At 43.8% G+C, this 25151-nt stretch overlaps 1 protein-coding gene across 1 annotated transcript; it reads left to right on the forward strand.

Annotated features, from left to right (window-relative positions):
• The first annotated feature begins 23754 nt into the window (after positions 1–23754).
• Positions 23755–24640, forward strand: LOC128711396 (proteasome subunit beta type-6). The gene is made up of 3 exons (XM_053806266.1): positions 23755–23805; positions 23930–24129; positions 24205–24640. Exons 1-3 carry the CDS (start codon positions 23755–23757, stop codon positions 24638–24640), a joined length of 687 nt encoding a protein of 228 aa, XP_053662241.1.
• Positions 24641–25151: the final 511 nt, after the last annotated feature.

Consider the following 25151-nt stretch of genomic DNA (forward strand, 5'->3'; position numbering starts at 1 on the left):
AGCCATCTCGGGCTGATTCCAAAATCACAACCGGAAACGGATGAATGCGTCTGAGCAAATATTTAGCAAACACCCACACGCACATAAACACACACACACATACAGCCAAACAATATGATTTATGCTGTTGCGGTGACCGGTCGTATCCTATTTTGAGTGAATCAGACGTGAGCCATTTTCTCCGGGGTTTCGGCTCCGTTCACGGGGATCGTTTCATGGAAATTAGTTTCCATCTTCCCCATGGGTGACCATAGGAATTCCTCCGTTTCCAGCAGGATCGTCCATCAATTTGTAATAAACATCTTCTCTCTCAGCATCATGTAAAGGATTTCTCTACCGTCTCGCTCAGACACGCAGTCTTACCACAAACCACACGTGCAGCCAGTACTCGACGGCGACCACAAAAAGCAATATTCCTTGCACAACAATCGGCTTCAGTATCGCGAAGGGTGACCAAATTTGCATTTCCTTGTGTTGGGTGCTTAAGACATGCAGCGTACACAACACTTGCTCGCACCTTACGTCACCGACCGCGGTTCGAAAACAAGCACACATGCTCCCCTAATGGCGATCATTATTGACAACCGCAAGCGAACGTGTCAGATTGCTTTACACCCAATTGGGTTTTCAGGCATCAAGGTATGAAGGTGTCGAAGATGGTGGGGGGAGATCCTGTGGATGTGCTGTTACCCATATCCGGTGCTGTGAGGCAGAATTAATTGGTAATTGGAACGAGCTCGAGTGCAGTCGTACTTTAATTGGGAACAGTATATTTAATGCAAACTCGCCTTAAGAATTCAGGTACCTCACTCATTGCATTGGATAGTATGGAGTAGAGCAAATACGCATTCGACACCAATGAAAGTCCCTGCTATTACTACTTTTATTTACTGCTAATAACATTTCGGTGTCTTTTGCCATCTAATCTACTCTAAAATGACAGCTGATCGAATGGAAATTAAGTTTGGAAGTACCCTTACCCTGCAGTCGAAACAAGTGATCATCTTGTTCTCTGTAACAATTTGAACATAATGTGTGCTCTAGCACATCTCAGACATGGAATGGCAGTCCAGTCCAAATATTACAGGGAACTAGAAACGTTGTACAACATGCCATCTCTCTCTCGCTCTTAATCGATCCGTTCGTAAGGCTGTGTTTACAGCATAGCAAACTGCAAATGCAAATCGAAATGCAATCATCGTTATTTAATGGAAGCATGGTTTTTGTCCCATCGCTAGCATTTGGACCATTTCCATGCTGGCAGGACCCCGTGGGTGCCAGATTGCAACGCCCGGTTCGGTTGCGTAGATAATTGAATTAAAGATTGCTTTCTGATCCGGTTACGGTGCAGTGGTTCACTGATGAATATGGATTAGAGTAATGATCGTTGGCAACTAACACGTAATCGGGTTGATGTCACCAGCCGATAGATGCCAGAGTAAAGAGAGAGAGAGAGAAACAGGAAGGGTTCGGACTGAAGTCAGTTGAGTAATTTGATAAAATAAAATCAATTGCCAGATGGTTTTGAGTGCATGTTTTCGCAAGGGGAATTAAGGACACCGTGTTTGGAACGTTTGGCATGAAATAGATGTTGCATTTTCCATACCAAAGGAATTTTAGAATACAGATTACAAACAATGCGAGCACGAGTTTTGTCTTCCTTACTTTAGGTGTGTCTTGATGTGAATAGATTTTTTTGATTAGATAACCAGATAAGCAACGTTGTTTATATTTGGTGTAAGTACACACCTACTTTTGAGTTCAAATTATCTTAGAACGATGAGAAAGAAAGATTGAATGTTTATCTCTTGTTTTACTACTTGCGGTTCAACTGACAATCAATAAGTAATTAAAAAATAATTTAAAATTGATTGAAAATTCCCTTTATGTATTTTTTTTACCTCCTGCCTCTAATCGTTTCATCCAACTCCTGCTCAACACCATACAGCCCCTAACAATGGGCTACTTTTTTCTTACAACTGTTTGCATCCAACTCTCTGGTTTAAAATTGAAAGCCATTGTTCCCTCCGAACAAATGTAGTGGAAAATTAAACTCCAATAATATTCTCCCAGCAACGGGATGCTGCTACTGTTGCCAGTTTTTCGATACATATTTCCATCAACAACCGCACACACTCTTGACCCCGCTAATAAAGTGTGCCTCCTGTGTTGTGTAGGGAATGGTTCTCGCCATAGATGCACGCTTTAGATTGGTTTCGATCACTACAAAACAGTTACACGGCAATTACACCACCCAAACGGTACGCGCTGTTCGCACGAAATCCCACCACACCAGTATTAATTACGGAGTCGTTGATGACAATTTTACGACTGCACCGTTGTCGATAGCGCACAGCGGTGTATCGGTAGCACCGGCTATCGGTGGAAGCAGGTCGGCACGGTTGCTAATGCTGATCGCGGTTTCCCGGAGCACCGACAACCAGCTGGGGTCATATCGGACGGACCCATCGCGATGGACAATAAACCATTAACATTTTGTCACTGTTGTCCTTCGCAATAACCATGGATACGATGGTGTGTCCTTGCGCGCGTTCTTCACCACTTCAGCCTTTACCTTGTGAGGGAAGGAAAATAAATTTTCCGACAAATTTTATGCAAGCTATAAAACCACAACCTTTTCCACAACCGCCCATCTTCCTGCTAAACGGTCACGAAACATCCTTTCCCGGTTTCTATGCCGTTTTTTAATCGCCTCTTTTTGACCGCTGCCGTTGTGCACTGTTTGTTCGCGATGTCTTGGGCGCTTTATCAACCCGAGTCATTTGCCGATTTTATGCTTTCCTGTTTGACAATAGCGGAACGCCACAGTTGGACACCCTGCCCCGAATCGCTTTACCTCGGTGGAACGCGTGTTGTTGGAGCGTTGATTCGTGATCGTTCTCCAACGCTGAGATGTTTAATTACTCGAAAGACGGAAGCTTACAACACCACGACAAGGGATTGGCCGGCTGAGGGCAATTAGTGTTTGCAGATAAGAGATCAACTGAAGTGTAATTTGTTCATTATTGGTTTCATTGCGTACTATGTTACGGAAGATTTTTAAAAATTTATCCCCCATTCTTAATGGTTCCTTTAAAGCAGTTGTGTACACAATTGAATTGAGATCTGCCCAGCTCACTAATAGCATTCAACGAAACAACAAATGATGCAGACTCACGGTTAATATGCCAACGCATGAAATAATGGAGCATCTAGCCTTGCTCTCTCAGGTACGTATTCATAAACATAAAGTGGAAATTATCTCTAACGCTTAAAACCGCCAACAAAATGGCCAACGTTTGCACTTTATCATGATAGATACGGACGCAAGATAGGAGCGATGAAAAATAAAAACTCCACGCACACAAAACCCCCAAGTACTGGGTTCTTCGTCCACTTGCCGTCCTGATCCATTCTTCTCTTACCCTTGGGAGTGGTTGATTTCATTGAAATGAAAATAGGGCCTGATTACGTATACAGTTAAATTAAATTTCATAAGCCCGTTAATGCAGTGCACGTTTTAACTGTTCTGTCGGGGCTCGACACAATCAAGGGCGGAAAGCCGACAATAGGAGGCAACGGCGCGGTGACACGGTAAAGGACCAATTTTGCCATTCTCCTTGTCCAATGCCACCCTTCCCCGTTCGCTGTCGCATCCCTGTTCCCTGGGAACAGTTCAGTCAAACATTTCCCGACGGACTATTTATGGCATTTTAGTTCCATGTGAAGCATTCGGAGGACCGGAGGCCGGTGCTCCGTTGGCAGTGTGTCACGTGGTGGCTTAGACGCAAAGCGAGGTGTATGAAAAAAATGAAAAGTAATTAAAGCTCGCCACGGTGATAATATAATAAAATTTGCCTGTTTTTCATTCCTTTTCGCCGACCCATCATCGTTTGCCTTTTGCTTTGTTTGCACGGCACACCGTTATTACCCAGGGTGGCCGTGTGGCGACACATTTTGTTTCCAACTCCAACTTTTGTTCTACGGCTGGCCCTTGAGCTCGTACATATTGTGGTTTGTGGCCGCGAACCGAAGCTAGTGGAAGAGCAAACAAAAAGCTAAACCTGGCGAACGTGCATGGCAATGGAATCATCCACGGGATTGAAGCTAGCAAGCTGAGAAAAATACGTACCAATTTAGACGCTGAAACAGGAGAAACATACGGGTGGCAATGAATTGATTTACTCAAAGAACGACCAAGAGCGTGAAATGCTTATTAAAGCTGGTAACTGCTAGCATTGTAGTAGGGAAAACATCCTTTGCATGGTTTATGTTAAATGGTTATCCACAAGTTTAACGAAATGGGGGACAGATACGCAAATTAAGAACGTTGTAGCAAACGCGTTGCGTCAAACAAATTCTCGCTATAACCACTGAATTGCATACATTCCGGCGAATACGCTATGAGTCCATGTTTCATCCATTGTTCGCCTAAATGTATGCATTTCCAGCAGCAAATATTAGTTCACAATTTTATTTATTAGTTTTCAACATGAAAAGTGTATTCTAGAGGGTAAAATGTATAATTAATAAGCATACGCAACGCTTCATTACAATCCGCTTAAATTAATTGCCATACCGCATATCGAACAGTTTCCGCTTTCAGTGCTAACAAACGAGCACGATGATGATGAATATCCACCGCACAGCAGATTTACGTACCATCCAATAGAAAATGTAAAACAATTTTTAAACTTATGCATTACCACATACTCAACAAATAGTTGGTGGTAGTGCAAAACAAATGATTAACATGGTTGCGTGAGCTACAAAGTCATCAGCTAGCGGTGCATCGCTGCGTTTCTGCTTACAATTCAATTAGCACACTGCTAGTTTTCGTGCAGAATATTATCATATTCTAGGAATTTTAGTGGACAAAAACACTGGACGTAAATAAATCTCTATTTGAGGAAGCAAACAAACGAAACAGTTAACCACCATGTACATGCCACGGCAACCGGACGGAATGTAAATGGGTCCGTTCCTTTCGGGCGGCCATCGTTGCCATCCCTTATCCGTCGGTCCGCATCACCCCAACCCCATCGTACATATGATACTTTCTCTTACTCGGAAAATCGCACTACCAAACGTGCCCACCGACACCACGGTCCCGCACAAGCGCACGCACGCAATCACGACCAGCGCGGCCACGGTAACCACCTATTATTAGGTGGTTTTCTGCAGAGGAAATTAGCTCCCGGTATCACAACCGTCCACCGACAAAAAGGCACACGAGAAACCTCTCCCGAAGGCCGACAAACAAACCATTAGGCGCGTTTGTGCTAACCGAAACCACAGGCTCGACCGTGTGGTCGGCACGGCCGGTTAGATCTCTGCCCGGGACATAACTTGGAAAACAAACAAAATCCGATTGCGATATAACCGATAGAGTAGAGTGGTGCTGTGTACGTTCATGTCCGCCGTGGAGAGCTTTCCATTCAAGCAAAAGAGCATCCATTCCTGTTCGGACCATAATCGGAAGAGTGATTTTAGGTCGCGTTTGCCGATCCCCGGTGCCGCCGTGTACAAAAAAGCCAACCGTGTTGCATACATTCGGGCGACTAATTGTTTTTAGAGTGAGAAATAACGGTACGCCGTGCCGGTCGAACCGACATAAAGAGCACTGATATGTTGAGGTTTTTGTCCAATTAATTCCGCAGTACTAGTGGCGAAGCATTACGGGACAGTTTTGGGACGCCAGGCAATTGTCGATTCTGGAAGGATGCATTTACCGCGCAAACGGAATAAACAGAAAGAGATTAAATGCATTACGATTATAATTCAAGTACCGTACAAAAGGTGCGCAGAAATTACATTTTCAGCTTACTTTGCACAGGTGGCCCCTACAGTGCTCAGGGTTGTATGGAAATTATTCACCGAGCCATAATACTTCATTTTTCCACCTGCATTGGTGGCTCGTGAAGCGTTTTGTGCCTCACCGTACACGTCCTGTTCGGGGAGTAAGGTGCCATCTAGATTGGATTTCTTTCTTTACCCACATACACATACGCACAAAGGAGTATATTTCTTTGCAAATCTTTTCACAATCTAACAATTTGTACGCTGAACCTGGTTGTTGGTTCACTTGAAGCGGCCGTAACTCCACTCCATCATGCACACAAAGCCGGTCGGTATCATGAATAAACACGCCACTTGCTCTTGTGTTGTGTCCGGGGGTATGTTAACAAACGCATGTAAAAGGATATGTGTAAGTCTTTTGCCGCCGGCCACACCCGCACCGGTAACACGTTGCAATCAGTCACAGATCATACAGATCCAACCACCCAGGGCACCAAGAGTTTCGGAAGGATGAAAAATCTAACCACATGTCACCACGTCAACGGGCGAATGTGTCGCTGAGCCAGACAGGTTCAATTCATGTCGCGAAAAGCACTTTTGAGGTTCGGGTCGGGTTGGTACATTCAAATTTTCGCCCTCACCGGCGTCTCCAACCGAAAACACCGGGCGGGCGTGTTGTGGTGCGCGACTACACGCGACAAGTGGTGAAGACGTTTGACTTGCCTTTACCCTCTAGGTGTGTCATTCTGCACCTGAAATGTAATTTAATTATGTCAATGATGGAGCAGCGGAGAAGAGAAACGATAGGAAAGTGGATGGAATTTGTTCGCTTTTAAGTAACGACACTTAAGAAAGGAGAAACAACGTACTTGGCTGTATAAAGCTACGTTCTAGGTAGTGGAGCTGGAGCAATGAGTTAAGATTTCAATCAAAATTTTACAAATATTGCAATGAAATTAAGGTTTCTGTACAAAGCCACAATGAACGTTGAAAAAGTTGTGTAATGAATAAATTTAACCACCGTACTGTGGGTCCAACCATCACCACAAACAATCCCCATACAGCTTATTTTATTCCCCGAACGGTTTTCCAACGAAATTCATCACATTTCGTCATCCTCATCAATTTGCAGCCGCATTAAAAATGTTCCATAAAATCTTGTTCTTTTAAGCATAAATTTTACGCAGCTAGAAGGTTGATCGAAAACACATTAAATCATTCATTTTTATTTTGCCCAATAACACTTACGGTAGCTGAGATTCCGAACTTCGCTTGCGCAAAGTGACCCCGAATAGCCCGAAGACGAAGAACACAGGAGTTGCAATGGAAGGTCAAACAGGAGTGCCTGCCAGATTCCGTTGGAAGGTGCTGATCTACAACCCTGCACCGGGAGCTTGATACACTGCGGGATGTTACAGCTCGTTTGTAATGTGCTTTTGGGAAACGATCGTAAAACGAGTACTCGCAACCCCAACGTGCAATGGACGAGTGGCCTCTAGAAGGCGCGCACATGCACGAAAAACACCCAGCCCCGTGCAAACCAAGTCGTAAAAGCAAGATGCTGCACCGTAACGTGACTGACGAATGTTGTCACCAATGGTACGGTACCGATTCCGGGACACAGCTTTTATTGCCATTGAGACGACATTTGAAAGAAGGTTGCAAAATATACGAGAAACACTTTTTTGTAACACATTTTTTTCGGTGGCAACATCAGTTAGAGCAATCGAAACGAGTAGAACACAAGGGTTGATGAATTAATGATTAAGTGCATTCCATTGAGTGAAACTCATGCAGAAAGTGGTTTTTAGCTGTCTTTGATCAACTTTTCTAAATTAAAAATTGTTTCTCCGCAATCCAAGCTAAGCAATCTTTTAAGCATTATAAAACATTTATTGTTTGCTTGTTTGCAGTATTGCACCTTCATATTTTTTTTAAACACTTTACTATTGTTTGATATTATGGAGAAACACCCTTACAGCTCCCTTTATGCCAAAGGTCAATATGAAAAAGGCGCTCGCAAATATTTCCCTTCCCAACGCGCACCGTAAAAGTTCAATGCATATTTAACGATCGCACATACTCTCTCAGCATCGTGAAAAACTCATGAACTCATTATCATAACCGTTTTCCTTACGTTTGACCCGTGGTGCCGTTTCTTCGGGGTTTGAAAGTTTAATATGCCACCGCACTGAGCAACCCGAAGAAACTGAGTAACTCCCCGGTACCTTGGTGGTGTCTTTTGCAAATAAACCCGGTCCAGTTTGGTAATACAGCGACCGATACTGCTAATGCGATGCGAACAGCTCCACGAATTTGAGAGTTGACAATGCGAAGGTAGCATCGGAAAAATCAATACGTTCATACAACCATGTGACAGCTTGGTCCGTAACCCCTTACGACGGGCCTATGATTATGTTGGAGACGTCCCAGGCGCAATTCCGTACGCGTCCCAGATGAAACTTTTACCTACTGCCACGCCAATGCCGTGCTATTAGAGCCATCGTTCGATATTAAGTATGATTATTATTAAATATTTTGCCACCGGATCGCATTTGTTTCGTTTACTTTCGCGCGAAACAGCGAGCAAGAGAGCGAGATGGAGAAAGCGATAGAGTCAGATGAACTACGCCAAATGACATCAAAGAACAACTTTTCCAACCCCAGCTCGCAATGATTGCTTTCGTACCTTTCATTGGCTCTTATGACTCTTCAGTTTCTTCGCTCCACACGACCGGGAGCTGTTTGCGATTTCGCCGCACCACCGTGGCACTGGATGTAGTCGTTCGGTCGGAAATTCTATGACCATTCGATTGGAAAAATATGAAATTAATTGCCTGCCAATATGTAAGGCTATCATTACACCGCCGGTTCGTTTCCGGCGTGTCTGGTGGCTTGAGAGTACGTTTGGGATCGATAATGAAACACTTCGGCAAGAGCATATTTTAGGTGCAGGTAATCTTGGTCGGCTTAGGCTAGCAATTAGCAGCACGTTTGCTAGCCTGAATGCGTAAACCTGCACTAACCTGGATCACTAACCAGGGACACCTTCGGAGGAAACGTATTAAAACAGCATACATTTAAGCGCACACTAGGCTGGTCAACTCATATAAGTTGGGAAACAAATTGGATTCATAATTGTGATTCCATTTGCAACAGTTTGCCTACAGGTTGTACCATCACAATATGCGCCTTAAATTATGCAATATCTATTCCAAACTGTTGTTAAACCCATGATCAAAATTTTAAAAACTATCCCAGCAGGATTCCCAACGATAAGCTTTAAGTTAAGGGAAATTTTTCCCGTTAAACGTTAAAACGTTACCATGGTTAAACGTTACCATGAGTACATTCTCTTAGCAACAATAGCAAAGAAAACATTTAATTTTTTTAGAATAAATTTAAAAACCTTTGAACAACTTGAAATTTGACAATCCATTCTGCTTTGCCACCGCTCCCGCTTTGTTACTTAAACATCGTCGTAAACAAGTGTCATCTTCCTCGTCTTCACAAACTTTACGAACGCACTTTAAACATCATCGCGATAAATGCAACAGATTTCCGTGCCAAACCGGCCGCGTGCGTGCCACGAACGGCGATGCTTTTGGAAAATTTAATTTTCACAAACTTCTCATACCCCGTGACGGTGATCATCTTTCCAGCTAAAGCAAACTTAAAAAGCAACAGCCTCATCAACCTTCTACGCATACGCTCGTTTTATGACGCTTCAAGCAATCCCGCAACCAGCTAAAACTTAATTCCATTTCTGAGCTTTGTCGTCCTGTGTTGGGCACTCGCGCTTTTCGCCGGGAAGAAGTCACAGTTGAACCGATCGAGACAAAGTTGTCAAAGCTTCTGCACATCAACTAAGCAAAGCATAGTTTAGATGCTGAGGCATAAAGAAAGGCAACGATGGAGCATATAGCCAGTGAAACACACTTTACCACTTATGCTAGCTTGATGCCCTGTCTTCATTACTGCACAGCTGCCATAGCACGGGACGGCCCACAACGCTGTCCATAATCAACGCTCCGCATCAGCAAAAGGCTTCGCCAGCATCGTCTTATGCTACCATCACACCCGGGGCACCGGCGAGCCGTGGGCTACAGAAAACTTTTCCCCAATCATGATCATCTTCAACTTTGCCACCGTAAGCTGAAAAGAACACGAAACACTTTCTTCGCTCGCGCGCCCGCGTGTATGTGCACCGTTTATGCAAAACAAGCATAGAGGCTGAAACACAAAGCCCCAACATCCCCACTTGCTTTTAAACGCTTCCGTGAAAAGCGAGTCGCAACGAACAGCCGAACTCTTCGCCCGGAAGCGATAGTGGCAGGCGTTGGAAGGTGCACTATCAAACAAGGTTTATCCTTGGCGCAAACCTAACTCCTCGTTATTGATACTGACGGCTTGATGGCAGCCCGTGTGTAGTGTAAGAAAATGATACACTTGCCACGTGCTTTCGCGCGATCTTTTCCAACTAACTGGCAAACGCCACACTCTGCGCCGAGCGTCGAGGCTTCGGGCGATAATTGAGACAGAAACGGATCGGCATGATAAGTGCAAAAGTGCACTGCGGCACGGTTTTGGGGAAAAAGATCGAAGATGAGTGATGGAGATTGATTGCATTATGCGAACCGGGTGCTGAAGCTGTACCGGTTCGGATAGTGCGGTTATTGCTCGGCGAGGCGATAATTCACCACCGTGAAAGTTTCGCTCTTAATGCATCGCTTAGGTCTGTTGGAAGCCGGTGCTTTTTTGCCACAACACTACAGTGTGAAATTATCATAAAAGTTTTGCTACCATAGAAACTGCATCGTGGGCGCGTTAATAGTTTACGAGAATTAATTCATTTGCTCAAAGCGTACTGCGATGCAAAAATGTTTCGCTGCAAACTTTTAATGGGAATTCATCATTCTGCACATGTTAAGCATGTATGGAAATGTTCCATCAGACGGCTGAAGTCGATTGTAAGTTAGTCAACTAGATGCAAAGAAGCACACTTTTGTTACCAGAATTGCACACTTTCAGGCGTTTCACAGCTTATAGCAGATTACTGTTATACCGTTTCGCGAAGGATGTACGGTCATTTGATACCATCGAACCAACATTTTTTGGAACAATTTCATAACATTGGAAAGGTGATTAGTTTCAAGAATTGTTGAAAAGTGTTTTCTATTAAATAATTTATATCTTCACATTGAATCATCACCATTGCAATACGCTCCCCAAACCAACTATCCGACAGACTGCCATGTTGCTCCCTCCGTTTAAATGCGTTCCGTTCGAGTAAGCCACGGTTCCAAGAAATCGTGAACATTTTACCGTCCTTTGAGCCCGGTGCCGGTGAAAAGTGTCCCATGCTTTTACGCCAAACACCTTTCGCCCCGCCGAGGGCAGGAGAACGAGTTAATGTTGATGAATTAAAACAACGGTATCCCTTAATTTGTTGATGATAATGAGGCGCACCGAAGCAACCGTTAGCCTGTGCGTCGCCGAAGGACGCCTGTAGACCTCGGTATGCGAAGAAAGTGATGAAGAATTTTACTTTCCAGCAACAGCAGCAGCAGCATGACGATGAAATAAAGTTTTGTCAACCCCCGTTTAGAAGAGTTACGGGTGCAGTGGGCGTTAGCATTAGTCTCGTGGCGGTGTGTTTTTTTCTTTTCGTCTGTTAAAGTTACTACGGCCGTTACTTTCAAAACACACTGGCAGTTTTGCGATGGCGCAGCTAATTCACCTCATAAACCTTTTTTCCTCGAACGTCCGACCCCACGCAAGGGGACCACAGGCGAAGGAAGGTGGTAGGAAAGTTTTTATGCTTAATCTCTTAACAGTATTTTGCTGCCTTTGATGATGGCGATTCACAGCTTTGTAGCCGTTTTTTAGTGCGATGGTGTATGTGTGATGCTGCCGCTGCCTGCGCTTTGCAGCTTATATTTTCTCCGGTAAAGTATTCAAAGCAAATTAATCGGCTCATTTCCATTACATTCCAGCAGTTTAAAATTTCATTACACTCATAATCGTTATGCAGCAAGCTTTTTAACGAGCATCGAATTCATTAGCTTTATTAAACCCGATTGCTGTTATTTTTTGGGAGATTTTATCTAATGGGGTAAGAAAAAGTTTCGTGAAGCAAGGCAGCTTTTATTATGCTTTGATTACTGTGCCAAATGAATTACACAAATCAACAACTTTTCCCCCTCCGAAAGTGTTCTGAATAGTCCGAAAGTTCACTATCCGAATGTTCCTCTCAAACAGCTGTTTGTTGTAGTTCGCAGCACTTAATAACTAGTCTGCCCCAACCCGCCAATGGGTTCACTTAATCCTTCCGTTTGCAAACATAATCCGTGTTCCGCCACCTTATCGGGGCCCGGTGGCCCGGTTCCCAACGTAAAAGAAACCTGCAAAAGCCATCGCTCGAGAACGTTTCACCTTTATCTGAAACGCCATAAATTTGTTTAAACTTTACTCCCAAACGTCCCAACGTCGGTGGCTGGTATGGTTCGAGTGGCTTCAGTCCGTCGATTTAGGCTGGATGGTACAAGCTTTAGGGCTCTAGCTGTATCCCATTAGGAACCCGATCCGTGTTAGGCATTAAGTGTTGCTTTAGGATCGCCGAAGAACCTGTTGCTAGAATGGGGCAGAGATGCTTGAAAAGCAAAACAGCAGCTGAGTGGTTCAAGAACCTCCCGGTACGATACATGTGTTCCGGTTCTATCGGATTGTGAGCGATAAATTTTTGGTGAGTATTATTGAGCAGGTGAGATGGCATTTATAGTGCTGCACTTCTTATTGGTTTGGATTAATACCTAAGCCGCTTAACTATCATGTGCTTTTGATTGCAATTTGTTATCGAGTGCTTAAAATGTATCATTTAAACACAATGTAGGAAAGCAAACTATAATGCTTATCCAATAGCAGATATTATCACTTCATAATTAGATGTTAACCATTTGGTCGCTCTTGCAATACACCAACTCCATTCTCAGCATAGAGGGACAACTCCACAATACGAAAGCACAATACGCTTCATTAAGCGTTTACTTAAGAAAATTGCATTTTCCAAACCACCATCGTCTGCATTCGAACAATCTTCATTCTGTTGCCGACTGTTATCGCTAATTCGCTTCATCCCGCAAGCCCTTCGCTTCCCTTCGTCGCTTTATCAAAATCCTCCTTCAGCACAATAAATGGTAGATTTTCATTAACGATAACATCCTCACTGTTGCAGTCGCGCGTTGTGCATGTTTCTATCAGTTGCAACTAAAACAGTCCAATCTTAAGCTCTGCTCGAGCACCGCTGCTAACTACTCATGCACGTGAAAACCAAACCAAAACACTATCAGATCCGTGCATCGGTGGTAAATTATTGTCACCAACTGCAGTTGACACGTTGCAGTTGCAATTAGCAGCTCATACGGCACAGTTTTATTAGGGATGCTGCTAATGAACAATTCTACTATGAGCCGTAATTGGTTCTACGTGAGATGGGTAGTTGCCTAACATTCACAGTAATTCCATCAAAAACGAAACATTTGCACAATATTTTGTAAAATAAACACCCATGCAAACCACTTTGAGCTGCAAATTGCATACATGTAGGCACTTAGCAATAATCATTCTTATTTGCATTGCAGTCTAGTCTAAGGCACGCTTTATAAAACAATATTTTATCGACTGTCTCCTTCGCTGTTTCCATGTTCACACCAATCCACAATGCTCCATCACACCGATACGGCCCCGCACTTGGGTTAAAACAGACAACAACGCGTACTGCGCTTTAATCTTGTGTGAAATGTAATAAATTGAGACACATTACTCGGTGCGATCGCGACAGCTGAGCATATCATATGAATTCCCGCCCATTCTGATAAATGGTAAACCAGCCCCTGGGTTCCGTAGTATCGGCTGAGATTCTTTCTGCCTCGTCGGGACGATTCAGCCCTTTAACGAATCCTACGCTTCTGGCTTTATGTAGTTGCTGAAACAAATCTGTTACGTGACTGGTACGTTCAATTTTACACGCACGCACGGGCCGCTGTCTGACGCGATGCGAAGATGCGTCTTTGGGCGACTCCTTGTTTTATGTCTGTAGGAGATATTTTGGCGCCTGAAGCACATTAATTTTGATTCAGTTAAGTACTATTACTTTCATATTAGCAGAATATTGGCAATTTTCACTTCATTTCAAAACCATTTTACTCGCTACAACGCGTTTAGATGTTTTGTTTTTCGTTTTCTTCAGATCTGATTGAAAACCTCTCCTTCGGGTGGAAAAGAAAATTGCTGTGAACGATTGGGTTGCACCCGAGCAAATATTTGCCCACGGCAATGAATAACAATTCGTATCCTTCATCTAAATCTTTCCACCCAACCAAATCCATGCGGTCACGGACGCGGCGAAAAACTGTTTATGCGAAGTGGGAGTTTGAATAAATAACACACAAACACAACAAATAAAGCCTCTTCAAATACCCGCGTCCGCAAATAAACTGTACTGACCCGAGCAGGGAAAAACATCCTTAAGATCGGTCATCGGTAAAACCTGACCACACATCAAACGGGGCACACACACTCGCACACGCTCATTCATATAAACTCGTGTAACAAATCCTACCCCCCCCCCCGTGTAGAAGCGTAGTGGAGCAGCAAAGGGGGGAAAAATGCGCCAACCAAGCAAAGGAAAACACGCCAAAGAGAAAGCTGCACGAGCGTGGCTTAATCTTCTTATGACAAATGTATCGTGCTGGCGCTTCTCTTCCGAATGTATTTCGGGGCTTTTCCTTTCCTAACTTATATTGGAGCCTTACGAGCTTTGATCAATGGCGGTGAAGAGGGCTTGTGCAAAGGGAGAAGATGGTTGAGCGAGGTAGCAGTTGGGATGAAAGATGCTTCCCGTCGAACGATTTTTCATTCCATTTTACGGGTGAATGGTTTTCCAGAGCATCCACAGGCTTTTTTCGCCCTTGTTCCGTTTCGTCTTCCGTTGTTGTTTGTGCTCACTACGCTTTTCCATCGGATAAACATATGCACTGGAAAATCGACCCCTCCGGTGTTGCCTGGCGGCACGATGATAAGCTCCAGTAGTTTTCATATTCATCCCGCCGTGGAGCAATGTGTTGTGGTGGATGGGATTTTATTTGTATTTTTACTTCATCCTAACGTCCGTTCCCACCATGACATTGGCCACTGGCGTATGTTTAACTGGTGCGGATACTTATGCGGACCGGTGTGCCAACGTAATGCCGTTTTTCTCGGGAGAAGCTCAACAGAGGAGCTCAGCGGCTCTACGGGAGCTCGAGAAGCCCTTCGGGTTGTTAATGGGTCAGTGAACAAATAATCACCGGTACAGCAACGCACATCGCGCCCTGCCACCACGGCACCTCCCTTACAGGACAAAGGCCGCTACGATTGATGGCCGCAAATGAAATTCCAACTCATTAATGTCGTTCACCGCAATAATGGTCACCTAGTGTGGACCATTTCCCTAACCCCGGGGAGAGTTAAAGGACATTGCCTGCGGGTACACTTAGCTACCGTTAATCAAACAATCTGCCATTCCCCCAAAACACCCTCTCTCCCTCTCTTTCATGTGTCCGTGGCCACAAAATCCCCCCTGTCCCCAGGATGCTGGGCCCTAAAATGGGTGTCGGTAAATCAAATATTTACACAACCGGTCACAATTTGATTACGGCTCCCACATTACGAACCTATTTGCGCTGGTCAACTTTGGGCATGGTTCAGTGAGAAGGATCGATCGATTAGAAATCAAGTTGGCAGACCTCGTTCCTCTTTCGTCCATGGTTGCTCTAGCCACCATTCTCAACTCCACGGGGAACTCTTGCCAGAGTGCCTAACGGTGCAATCTTCAGACACTCTCGACAGGCTTGTCGTGATGCCATGATGCCTCTAGCGGTTTCCATCACGCGGAAGTGTCCCGATCCGTACTGGGGTGTAGGTGTTTTACCAATCGTTAACACTTGGGCACGCGCTCACTAACTTGCTAGATGACTTGGAGGCTGCTTATAAGTGTATGTGTGTGTATGTGTGTGTTATTGGAATGAGAAGAATGCAGTTACAGTTTGAGCAGACATAATACGATTGGCAAGGATGGAAATATAAGAAATGTAATGGATTTTTTCTAGTTCTAAGCTTTGGATTATTAAATTAGTTTAATACCACGCCTAAAGGTATGCTATTTAGCTATATTTCTGTGTCGATTCCGACTTTCATGAACTTAGATTGCATAGTTTTACGTGCTGATATTTAAGGATTTTTGCTTTCTTAGTTAAGTCCAGCTTAGTATTCATCTAACATTTAAAAACTTGGCTCAAAGTCGTTGTCCTAAATTGTTATCCGAATTGTAATTATTCATATTTCATGGAATTCCTTGCAGTTAGTTTTCCCCAGCACTGTAAAGATCCAAAGTTCCCAGTAAATGCAATTCTATCCTTGTGCATCCTACGCTTAGTTTTTATTTCTTGCTTTTTCATCCATTTTTCTTCACACTGAAGTATCACTTCCTTAACGCTCTCAAGCACCAAAGTTTACGTTACGTGACTTATTCAATCTGATATTAAGGGGTAGAAAGAGGTACGTGGGAATGGAATTAAAAAAGTACACATCCCAACCCACACACACACACACACACACGGCTTCCATTTGTAGCGGGCAGAAGGAAATGGCAAAGAAAAGTATTGCAAAACCCTCTTCAGCCTAACTGCCCCGTATATTGATGAGCGTGCTAAAGTGGATGAAAGAACATTGTGCTGAATGCAGTTGAGTGAAAGTTGCGTCCCCACGATAGCGTTTAGTGCAGCCGTGCACTCCATACTGGATGTACTCCATGTGTAATGGGACATGAAATAGGAAACTTTGTTCCTTCGCCGAGTGGTAGGCAAATAGGAGCACAAGCATTCATTAAACTCGGGCCAACAGACCTTATTCGAGACATGGTGAGAGATTTAGTCAATTTTGCATTCGGAAAAATGTCTTTACATTTGACATGAAAGGTTATTAACAATGACCTGGTGCAACCGTGAAAATCTGACACATTTTTCGCGAATGCTACAGATTTGGCTGTTGGCTGGCCCCTTTGTTACATTAGATTGTACTTACCGTTACCACGGTAATGATGCAACCAGTTGCACCATCGTTAAGCAGCAGAGTCTCACAAAGGAATTTTTGTTGCAAAAGCGTTCCCCTTTCTTTATTGGAGTGTCGTATTGATTGTAATCTGATAATCTTTCTTCCTGATTCAACATTTACTGGCAGCTCTCTAGTTCTCTTGTCACAGCGAATCATACAAGTTTGATAAGCTTAACAAGGCCGATAATAATCAAGACTTGGTTCATGCATTAAAGAACACTTGATGAAAGGTTAATTCCACTTAGCAGAAATCACTTAATGCTATAAAAGTAATTTAATTTTCTTTAAACACATTCTTGTAGCTTGTAGCTCCACCTGCTGAGCAGCACATTTCATTCCCAACAGCTTGACTCATTAACCTTCTGTTTCGGGGTTTCTCACATGTACCACCCTAAAAAATACATCCAAACTTCGTTATGCGTCAGATGTTGAGAAAACTTATCAGACCCCTAACTGAATTCCCCCCTCTCTTGTGTTCCCCTTTATCACTCTGAATCACACCCAGAAACGGTGTCGTGTTGCTCTTTAACAACGACAAAAAGAACGAGAAAAAGTGTGTTAGGAAAGGCTTTACACAAGCCTCGCGTTAATGTAGCGTAGAACGATAACACCGACCTGCTAAATATTGAACAAATTTTCTTGTCAACGCAGCCGTTTCCGTACATTTCTTTTTACCACTGAGATATTGTTTTGGGTGCGAGTGGCTTTTTTAAGGTGCAATGTGTTGCTTTAGCACCATACAATGGTGTACATTAACCGTAGAATAGAACGTCAAGCTGAAGATTGCTAGAAATGAATGTGCAAAGTTATAAGCCAAAGCGATACCGTTTAATAAGTTATATACATCTTATCATACAAGTTCTTCAAGAATTTACATTACAAACAATTGCATACTTTTTGGCGGAAATCAAAGAACATGTCATAACTCGTTGCATTGGGTTAAGCGTTATGAAAGCTTTTCACTCTACGCTCAATGCCTCACTCAAAGGACTCAATTACGCGATCACTCTGTTCGCTTGACCACGCTGTCATATAATACTAAATCTTATATTCATTCCATCTACCAAAAACTTAAGTAAAGTATTCCTTTGTGTTGCTTTGAGCTCTTCATTAATAGTTTTATCTTTGTTCTATAAAAAAAGGGTCCCACTAAACAACACACCTTACAGAGCATTTTATGCACCCAAGCACGTGCGGCTCACAAGATTATGTCATTGCCATTCGATAGTAAAGTAGTTTCCAATCATCTTAAATTGCATCCGCCTTTTTTGGTTTCGTCCCTGGCACCGTGGCTCACGTTTATGCTGTCATCACGCTGCATTTGCCCTTTTTCGTTTTGCAATTGTTTTCACTCCCTTATTGCTTCACTCCCTTATTGCATCAAGCTGGCCAGCGCTTTGGCCAATTGGTCTGATATGATTACTTTTCCATGAATGAACAACCTTTTTCCCGTGAGTTTGGCGACCGAGAAGCGAGGTTACTGGGTAGCGTGTCACAATATGATGTGCTTTACCAATATCAAACCTCCAAAGCACGAACTTCCGAGGCATCGCGTCTCGTCAAAATGTGAAACTCGCTTCCCTAGTGTACGCTACGGTCCCCACAGAACACTCGTCGGGCCAAAGAGAAACTACAGTACGCAGCAATGGCGCCGCGTCCTTCCCTTGCCGAAACTAAAAAATGGGGCAAAAAGTTAAATAAAATAAAACCAGCTTCGAGCAGCAAAAACTGGGACACTTTTATATTGCAGCCAATGTGTGTTTCGTCAATGGAGGGGGAGTGGGTTCCACCCTCATTGGTTTTTGTTTCTCCCACTTGGCATTGTCCTAGTGGCAACAAAGCGCAGTTTTTAGTTTGATCGTCGTTGCATTCGAACGGTTGACGCCACTGTACCGATGCTTCGATGTTGCAAAGATTGGTACAATTGTGGAGAAATGATCGGGAAAATTTAATCTATTATTGCGCACCAGATCCAGTTACGGAAGTTTCCGTGACGTGACCCACGGTGAACCTTCAGCACGGTGACACTCTCGAAAGCCCTTTGTGTTGTGTGCCCGAATCTCAATCCGTCCGAGAAGGTAGGAAGCAGCGATGGTACAACAACAAAAAAATGCATGGTTGATTTCACTTCTTTTATGAGCTTTCAGTCGATGAGGGGATTGTTAAACGAGCAAATAACCGCAACCGGACACAGGAAAAGATGCCATTAAAGACGGATGTATATTGACCGACATGTCTTATCGCAGTGCGACAATGACTTTTCCTTTGTGTGGAAAATTAGTAAAAAAAAAGCTATCGAAGCATTGGAATCGATTAGCTTTAAATGCTTTAAATTCAATAAGAAGTCCGGTAAAAAGCGTCCAAATGTAGACAAATCATAAAGACAAGAAGGTCTTTATACTGCGTTTTTTTCTGTTCGTTAATTGTACAAAAAAAACTTCACATTAACGAAATCGCCTGAGAGTATGCAATACGGGTAACAAAACGTTCCACTTTTAGCTTCGTTGTTAGTACGAAGCTTGCAATCACTATTGCTTACGAAAAAAACATGTTCGTTTCCTTCTATTCTTCCCATCGGGTTTCTTCCTTCGATGCCTCCAAGTATTTATCTTGACAAGACGCTTCAGCTTAAGACGATGCCGAACGAACGTAGCCACAAAATGCTCTACTCCAAACACGGTCATCGCAACCGCATACCCAATAAGCAGCACATAAAACAATGAAGCTAAGTTCTCAAATTTCAACACCTCGTCCAGGGTCGGGGTACGATCCTGTGTGTAGTAGTCCTCGCTAAACCACGACCCGTAGATGCCCGACTCCCAGAGACTCTCGACAAAAAACCGTATCCTGTCAATGAACGGTGAGTTCACGGGAAAGGTGAAAGCTTCCGGCTGTATGAGAAGCTTTTCGCGCAGGAGATAAAACTTTGGTGCATTCTGCTCGTACATAGCATGCGAACCGACCAGTGCTCGTCCGTAACTGCACGGTACAACGTGCGCGTATGTGGGTTGAAAGTATTCGCGCCAGTTTGTGGACAGCATCGAGATATCCTTGCGCAGCACAATCCGAAGATCGGAAAAGGCACGAAGACTCCCGTTGACTTTGCTGTAGTCTCCAGGAGTTAGGAGGAGCGCCGGTCCACTTACTGCCAGCTGGGCCAATGTTTCCAGTTCCGCTTCGTATCTGGATTGGATCATGTAGGTGATGATTTTGGCCGTGTACGCCTCCTTCAGCAGAAAGAGAAGCATGTCCAAGGTGGAGAGTACCGTACGATCGAAAGTTTTCAGTCGATACTCAACCGATTTGCTGCCAAAAAGAAGTGCCAGGATGTAGTTTATGGCAAACACACGGGGCATGGCGAGATTGCCGAGGATCGCTGCCAGCACGATTGCCATCACAGCATACCACAGATACTGCGAGAATGGTTGCCAGAGTTTCAGGATGAACGTATGGAGAAGCTTCCGCGGCACTAGCACACACATCCCGTCGAACGTGTTGAGGTACAGCTTTTCCATAGTCTTTGCATCGGTTTGAAGCAGTCTGTTCAAGGAGAATGTGACACGCCCCGTTTCGAGCCGCTTCCTGTCCGCGATGGCCAGGTCGGACGTGTTGTACCTTACGTCATCCAGGTGGTGATAGAACCAGGAATGGGTCGCATTCTGACGTTCGAGCACGGTTTGCAGGAATCTGTAGTCGGGGCCACCGAAAATACCATCATAGCGATAGAGATTCGGGATGAGCAGATAGTACAGTGTATTGAACCGAAAGCCGTGCAAGTCGGCTATCTGATTGAATGAAGTTAAACGACGCAAGGCTTCGGAGGTATTTACTGCAATCGTTGTCCTTTTGAACAGTATCGGGAAACGCATTTGAATCTGAAGTGTACGGCTGCTCATGTGCATCAGTAACACACGGACTATGCCGAAGCTGAGCAGGGAACCAGCGATCTGTTCTTCATTTTCCAAAGGTTTCGAATTTTCCCATACGAAAATGTGGACCGTTCTTGAAGACCAATACGAAACGCGCGATAGCTGCAACATTTGTTCGTAAACTCTTCCCTGTTTGGATGGAAACGGATAGCGTTATCGTTGAAGCTGTGTACAAATTACGGCACTAGCTCACCTTTACAACGACCACGATTAGCTTACACTTGGTTTCTTCCGTGTGCTTCATTGCCAAACAAGCATTCACTCCACTACACAATCGAAACATTCGAAATCCATTCCGAGAGTGCGTCTTCTGCCACCAGGACGTGCTGGATGGTCCAAAAAAGCATGCCCCACCGACTGACCGATGCAGGTGGCGAGTTAGTAAGTCGTTTAGAAATATTTCCATCTGTGATGGTGGCGCATTGTCGATTGGTTGTAGCCCTCTGCAAATTATGAGGATGGGTTGGTACGCAAGCAAGACAACCATCACCACTAGAACCTTCATTGTAACTGACTGAAGGGTTGGTGGTTAGATGGCGAATTCGATCGTTTGACCCTTGCAGTTGTGTATGTTCTCACGATTGTGTTCAAAATTATTCCACATTATCTCATAAAAAAGGCATCATATTGAGGAATCATTCGAAGGACATTAAACCCACATCGAAAGACAATTGTACTCTGCATAAAGTGACCCAATGAACTTATCTGAAGCTATGGCAAATGGCACATCGCAGTACGGAACTAAGCGCCTGAAGGTATACTATCACTATTAGCAAAACTGTTCTATAATTTTCCACGTAAATTACATTTCCTCTAAAATAGATTGCGTGTTTTGCAAGCAAAGATAATGCAACAAAATATGACCATCGTGATGAGAAAATGGAACTCATTTGTACCAGAACGCAACGAACAGCTAAACCGTGGTCGTGGAATGAAACAACTTCGATCCGATTTGGTGACAGTAGTCGATGGAAAACTTTTACCAACACTTACGGATAGCAAAAAAGCGTACAATAACAAGGAAAAACAACTATCATGAAAGTAAAACAATCACACTTGGGAAGCCACCGGCGACGGGGAAAACGAGAAGGTCATTATCATTTGCGAGCGAGCGGAATGGCTGGCCCGCAAAAGGGAACTCGAAAGCCCGAACAACTTCGCCCGAACAACCAACCGTTCATATTTTTCCGACCTCGGGTTGTTTGCCAAATAAACATGTCCACAGTGTGAGCTGTGGGTAGCACTTTTCCTGGGTGGTGAAAAGTTTTTGCGGATTTTCGATTTTCGTTACTTTGGCCGGGAACATGTTATTTCGCGTAGTGCCCCACAACACATGTGTGGAAGAATTTGTCCTCCTACGATTTGTACATGCCGTTTCGCATCGATTATCGGGCTGGCGGCTCGAGGGTGGAAAAGCTTTTCCCGGGGTTTGTTTTTTGATTGTTTTTTTTGGAAAAGCGCCTCAGGAAGGCGGAAGTTTAGGCGAACGAGTGGTGGTTGCAATCATATCCAAAGGGAGGACGTGCAGCAGCATTCAGGCAACCGGGCCGTGACAGAAACTATCACGTCCAAGAAACAATTCCCGAACATTGCTCGCATATGGCCTCGTAAATTATGATGTTGCCTTATCGAACTTGGTTCGATATCAGCTTTACCGCAACCTCTATTATGATTGTACATCCTTTGCGCCACAACCCACAGTTTCCGAACGAGTAATTCTACGAAACATTAATTTTGGTCATCCTCCGGCACAATTATCGCTCTGTTGCTAACCCCTTACCGTGGACCTTTCATTCCATCTGGGCGTATTACCTATTAAATAAGGAGAATTGTTACCCTACACATGTTCTGTTTTCGTAGTGTTCCTTATCATTCAAGAACTTCAATTGCTGCAGTTGATTCTTGTATTTTTACGATCGGCAAAGCTTCATTCTACATAAAATGTTTAGAAATTATTTAGTTAAATGAATGAATAAATGCCACGAAGTACCGTCATAGTAATAATAATAATACGGAAAAAAGAGTTTTAATCATTTTTTTTATGTCCTCCAGACTTTGTACTAATTCCAACGAATCTGATTTATAATTCTGTATCATTCCTAGGTAGAGCTCTACCATATTGCGCTGCTTTATTAAAACTGCAATAAATTATTCGGACGGTTAGCGACATGCAGTGGAATTCGATCAAACTAAAATGAGTAGAACAATTCTGCAACAACTTTATAACAGAACCGTATGACAGGATGTTGTGATTATCCTTTTCAAACGTTTTGTTATACAGTTTCCTATAATTATAGCGTGCAATCGTGCTATAATATAAAATTATTACGTACTCAGCCATTTTGGTTTTCCTACTAAACGCTTTGTGTCGAAATGGCGTCAGAAGAGCAGTATTCTAATTTTAGATCGAATTTTAGGAACCAAAACAGATGATGAATTTTGGTTCATTTCTAGGATACCATTTCATTCCATTGAAACACATGCAGTGCGGAAACCGTTCAAGATTTCCTCGGTTTTCTGTATTATTACCCACTTTAATTTTGCAGATCATCAATACTATTAATGTTATGTTTTATCATTTCTCTACCGATCTGGGTTGAGTTTCAACCAACCATGGAATAAAGAATAAACGAGCGAAAAAAAATGTGAAAATCAAGCTCGCACTGTTTTGCAAAACGCTACTTGGGTCATTACGTCTGATGAAACGTCTTACCATACGTCACGTGAAAGTGACGTTTCAGTTATGCTTGTCATTGCCTGTCATCTTCAGCACACACAACAAACAAATTGAATACGGAACGCAACAGTGCGCTGCAGCGAATAATTTCTTGTTTCTAGTGATTTTCGTCTTGTACCGAATCTGCAAACCCTCACCATGGACTCGGATTGCTCTAACGACTGGAGAAACGCTCACCACAGCACTGGTGTAAGTAAAATGCGTGTTGTTCGCATCGCTCCTGTTCTGCAACTCCCGGCAGTGGAACACATAACCTATGACGGTGATGATGGTGCAGGTTTCGATTGACTTATAAATCCATCTCTCTTTCCAGACCACAATTATGGCTGTGGAGTTCGATGGCGGTGTAGTGGTCGGTGCCGATTCACGTACCAGCACCGGCACCTACGTAGCGAACCGGGTGACAGATAAGCTTACGAAGCTAACAGACAAAATCTACTGTTGCCGTTCCGGTTCGGCTGCCGATACGCAGGCGATTGCTGATATCGTTGCCTATTCGTTGAACTATCACGAGTAAGGAACCGCACACGAAATGTGGTATCATCATGAGAGTTCTCATGTGTTTTTCTCTTCCATTTCTTCCGACAGGAATCAGACCGGCGAGGATCCGCTGGTAGAGGATGCTGCTAACGAGTTCCGTCAGTATTGCTACAACTATCGCGATACACTGGTGGCCGGTATTATCGTTGCCGGTTGGGATGCGAAACACGGCGGTCAAGTTTACTCGGTCCCGGTGGGCGGCATGCAGATTCGCCAGAGTGTCACCATCGGTGGTTCGGGCAGCTCGTACATTTACGGCTTCGTGAAGGAAAACTATCGTGAAGGCATGACTCGGGATGCGTGCGTAGAGTTTGTGAAGAAATCGATCTTCCACGCGATGTATCACGATGGAAGTTCCGGCGGTGTTTGCCGCATCGGTGTCATCACTAAGGATGGCGTCGAGCGGGAAGTCTTCTTTGCACCACGCGACTATGAGAATGTCCCAAGCCGTTCCTCAGCACCAAGTGTTTCCGTGCAGGCGTAAGCGTGTGTAAAACAAAAGCATTGTCTCTATGGTTAATGGAATAAATTTTTCAATACTGGATCCAATCTGAGGACATTTTGTCATTATAATAACGAGTCTATAATTGTGCTAAATTTTAAAAACAAACCCTTCATTAGTTAAAGTTGTTGACAAAACGAGAAGGATAGAACCAACATGCAGAAATGCACTTGGTCTCTCATCCTTTCAGCTGTGCGCATGCGCCCCTCAAGCCACGGCACTCGATACGGCAGACAAAACTGGACATTTGCTCGACGAACAGTTCAGTTGTGATGCGGGTTGCATAGGCTGCAGGGATTTATCGGCCGCGGTCCGTTCGTCCGGGAAGGTAACGTTGGGTGTCCTTATTTTGTTTCTTTTTTGGGGCTTTATACCATAACGATTGTTTATCGAGCGAGTGTAGTGAGTTGTAATGAAGATTAGTTGTTTAAAATAAATTAAACTCCGCATAATGATTACAAGTCGCCTAAATGACGGCTATCCACTGCTGAGA

Source organism: Anopheles marshallii, chromosome 3 (assembly GCF_943734725.1).
Source record: "Anopheles marshallii chromosome 3, idAnoMarsDA_429_01, whole genome shotgun sequence".
NCBI classification, from domain to species: domain Eukaryota; kingdom Metazoa; phylum Arthropoda; class Insecta; order Diptera; family Culicidae; genus Anopheles; species Anopheles marshallii.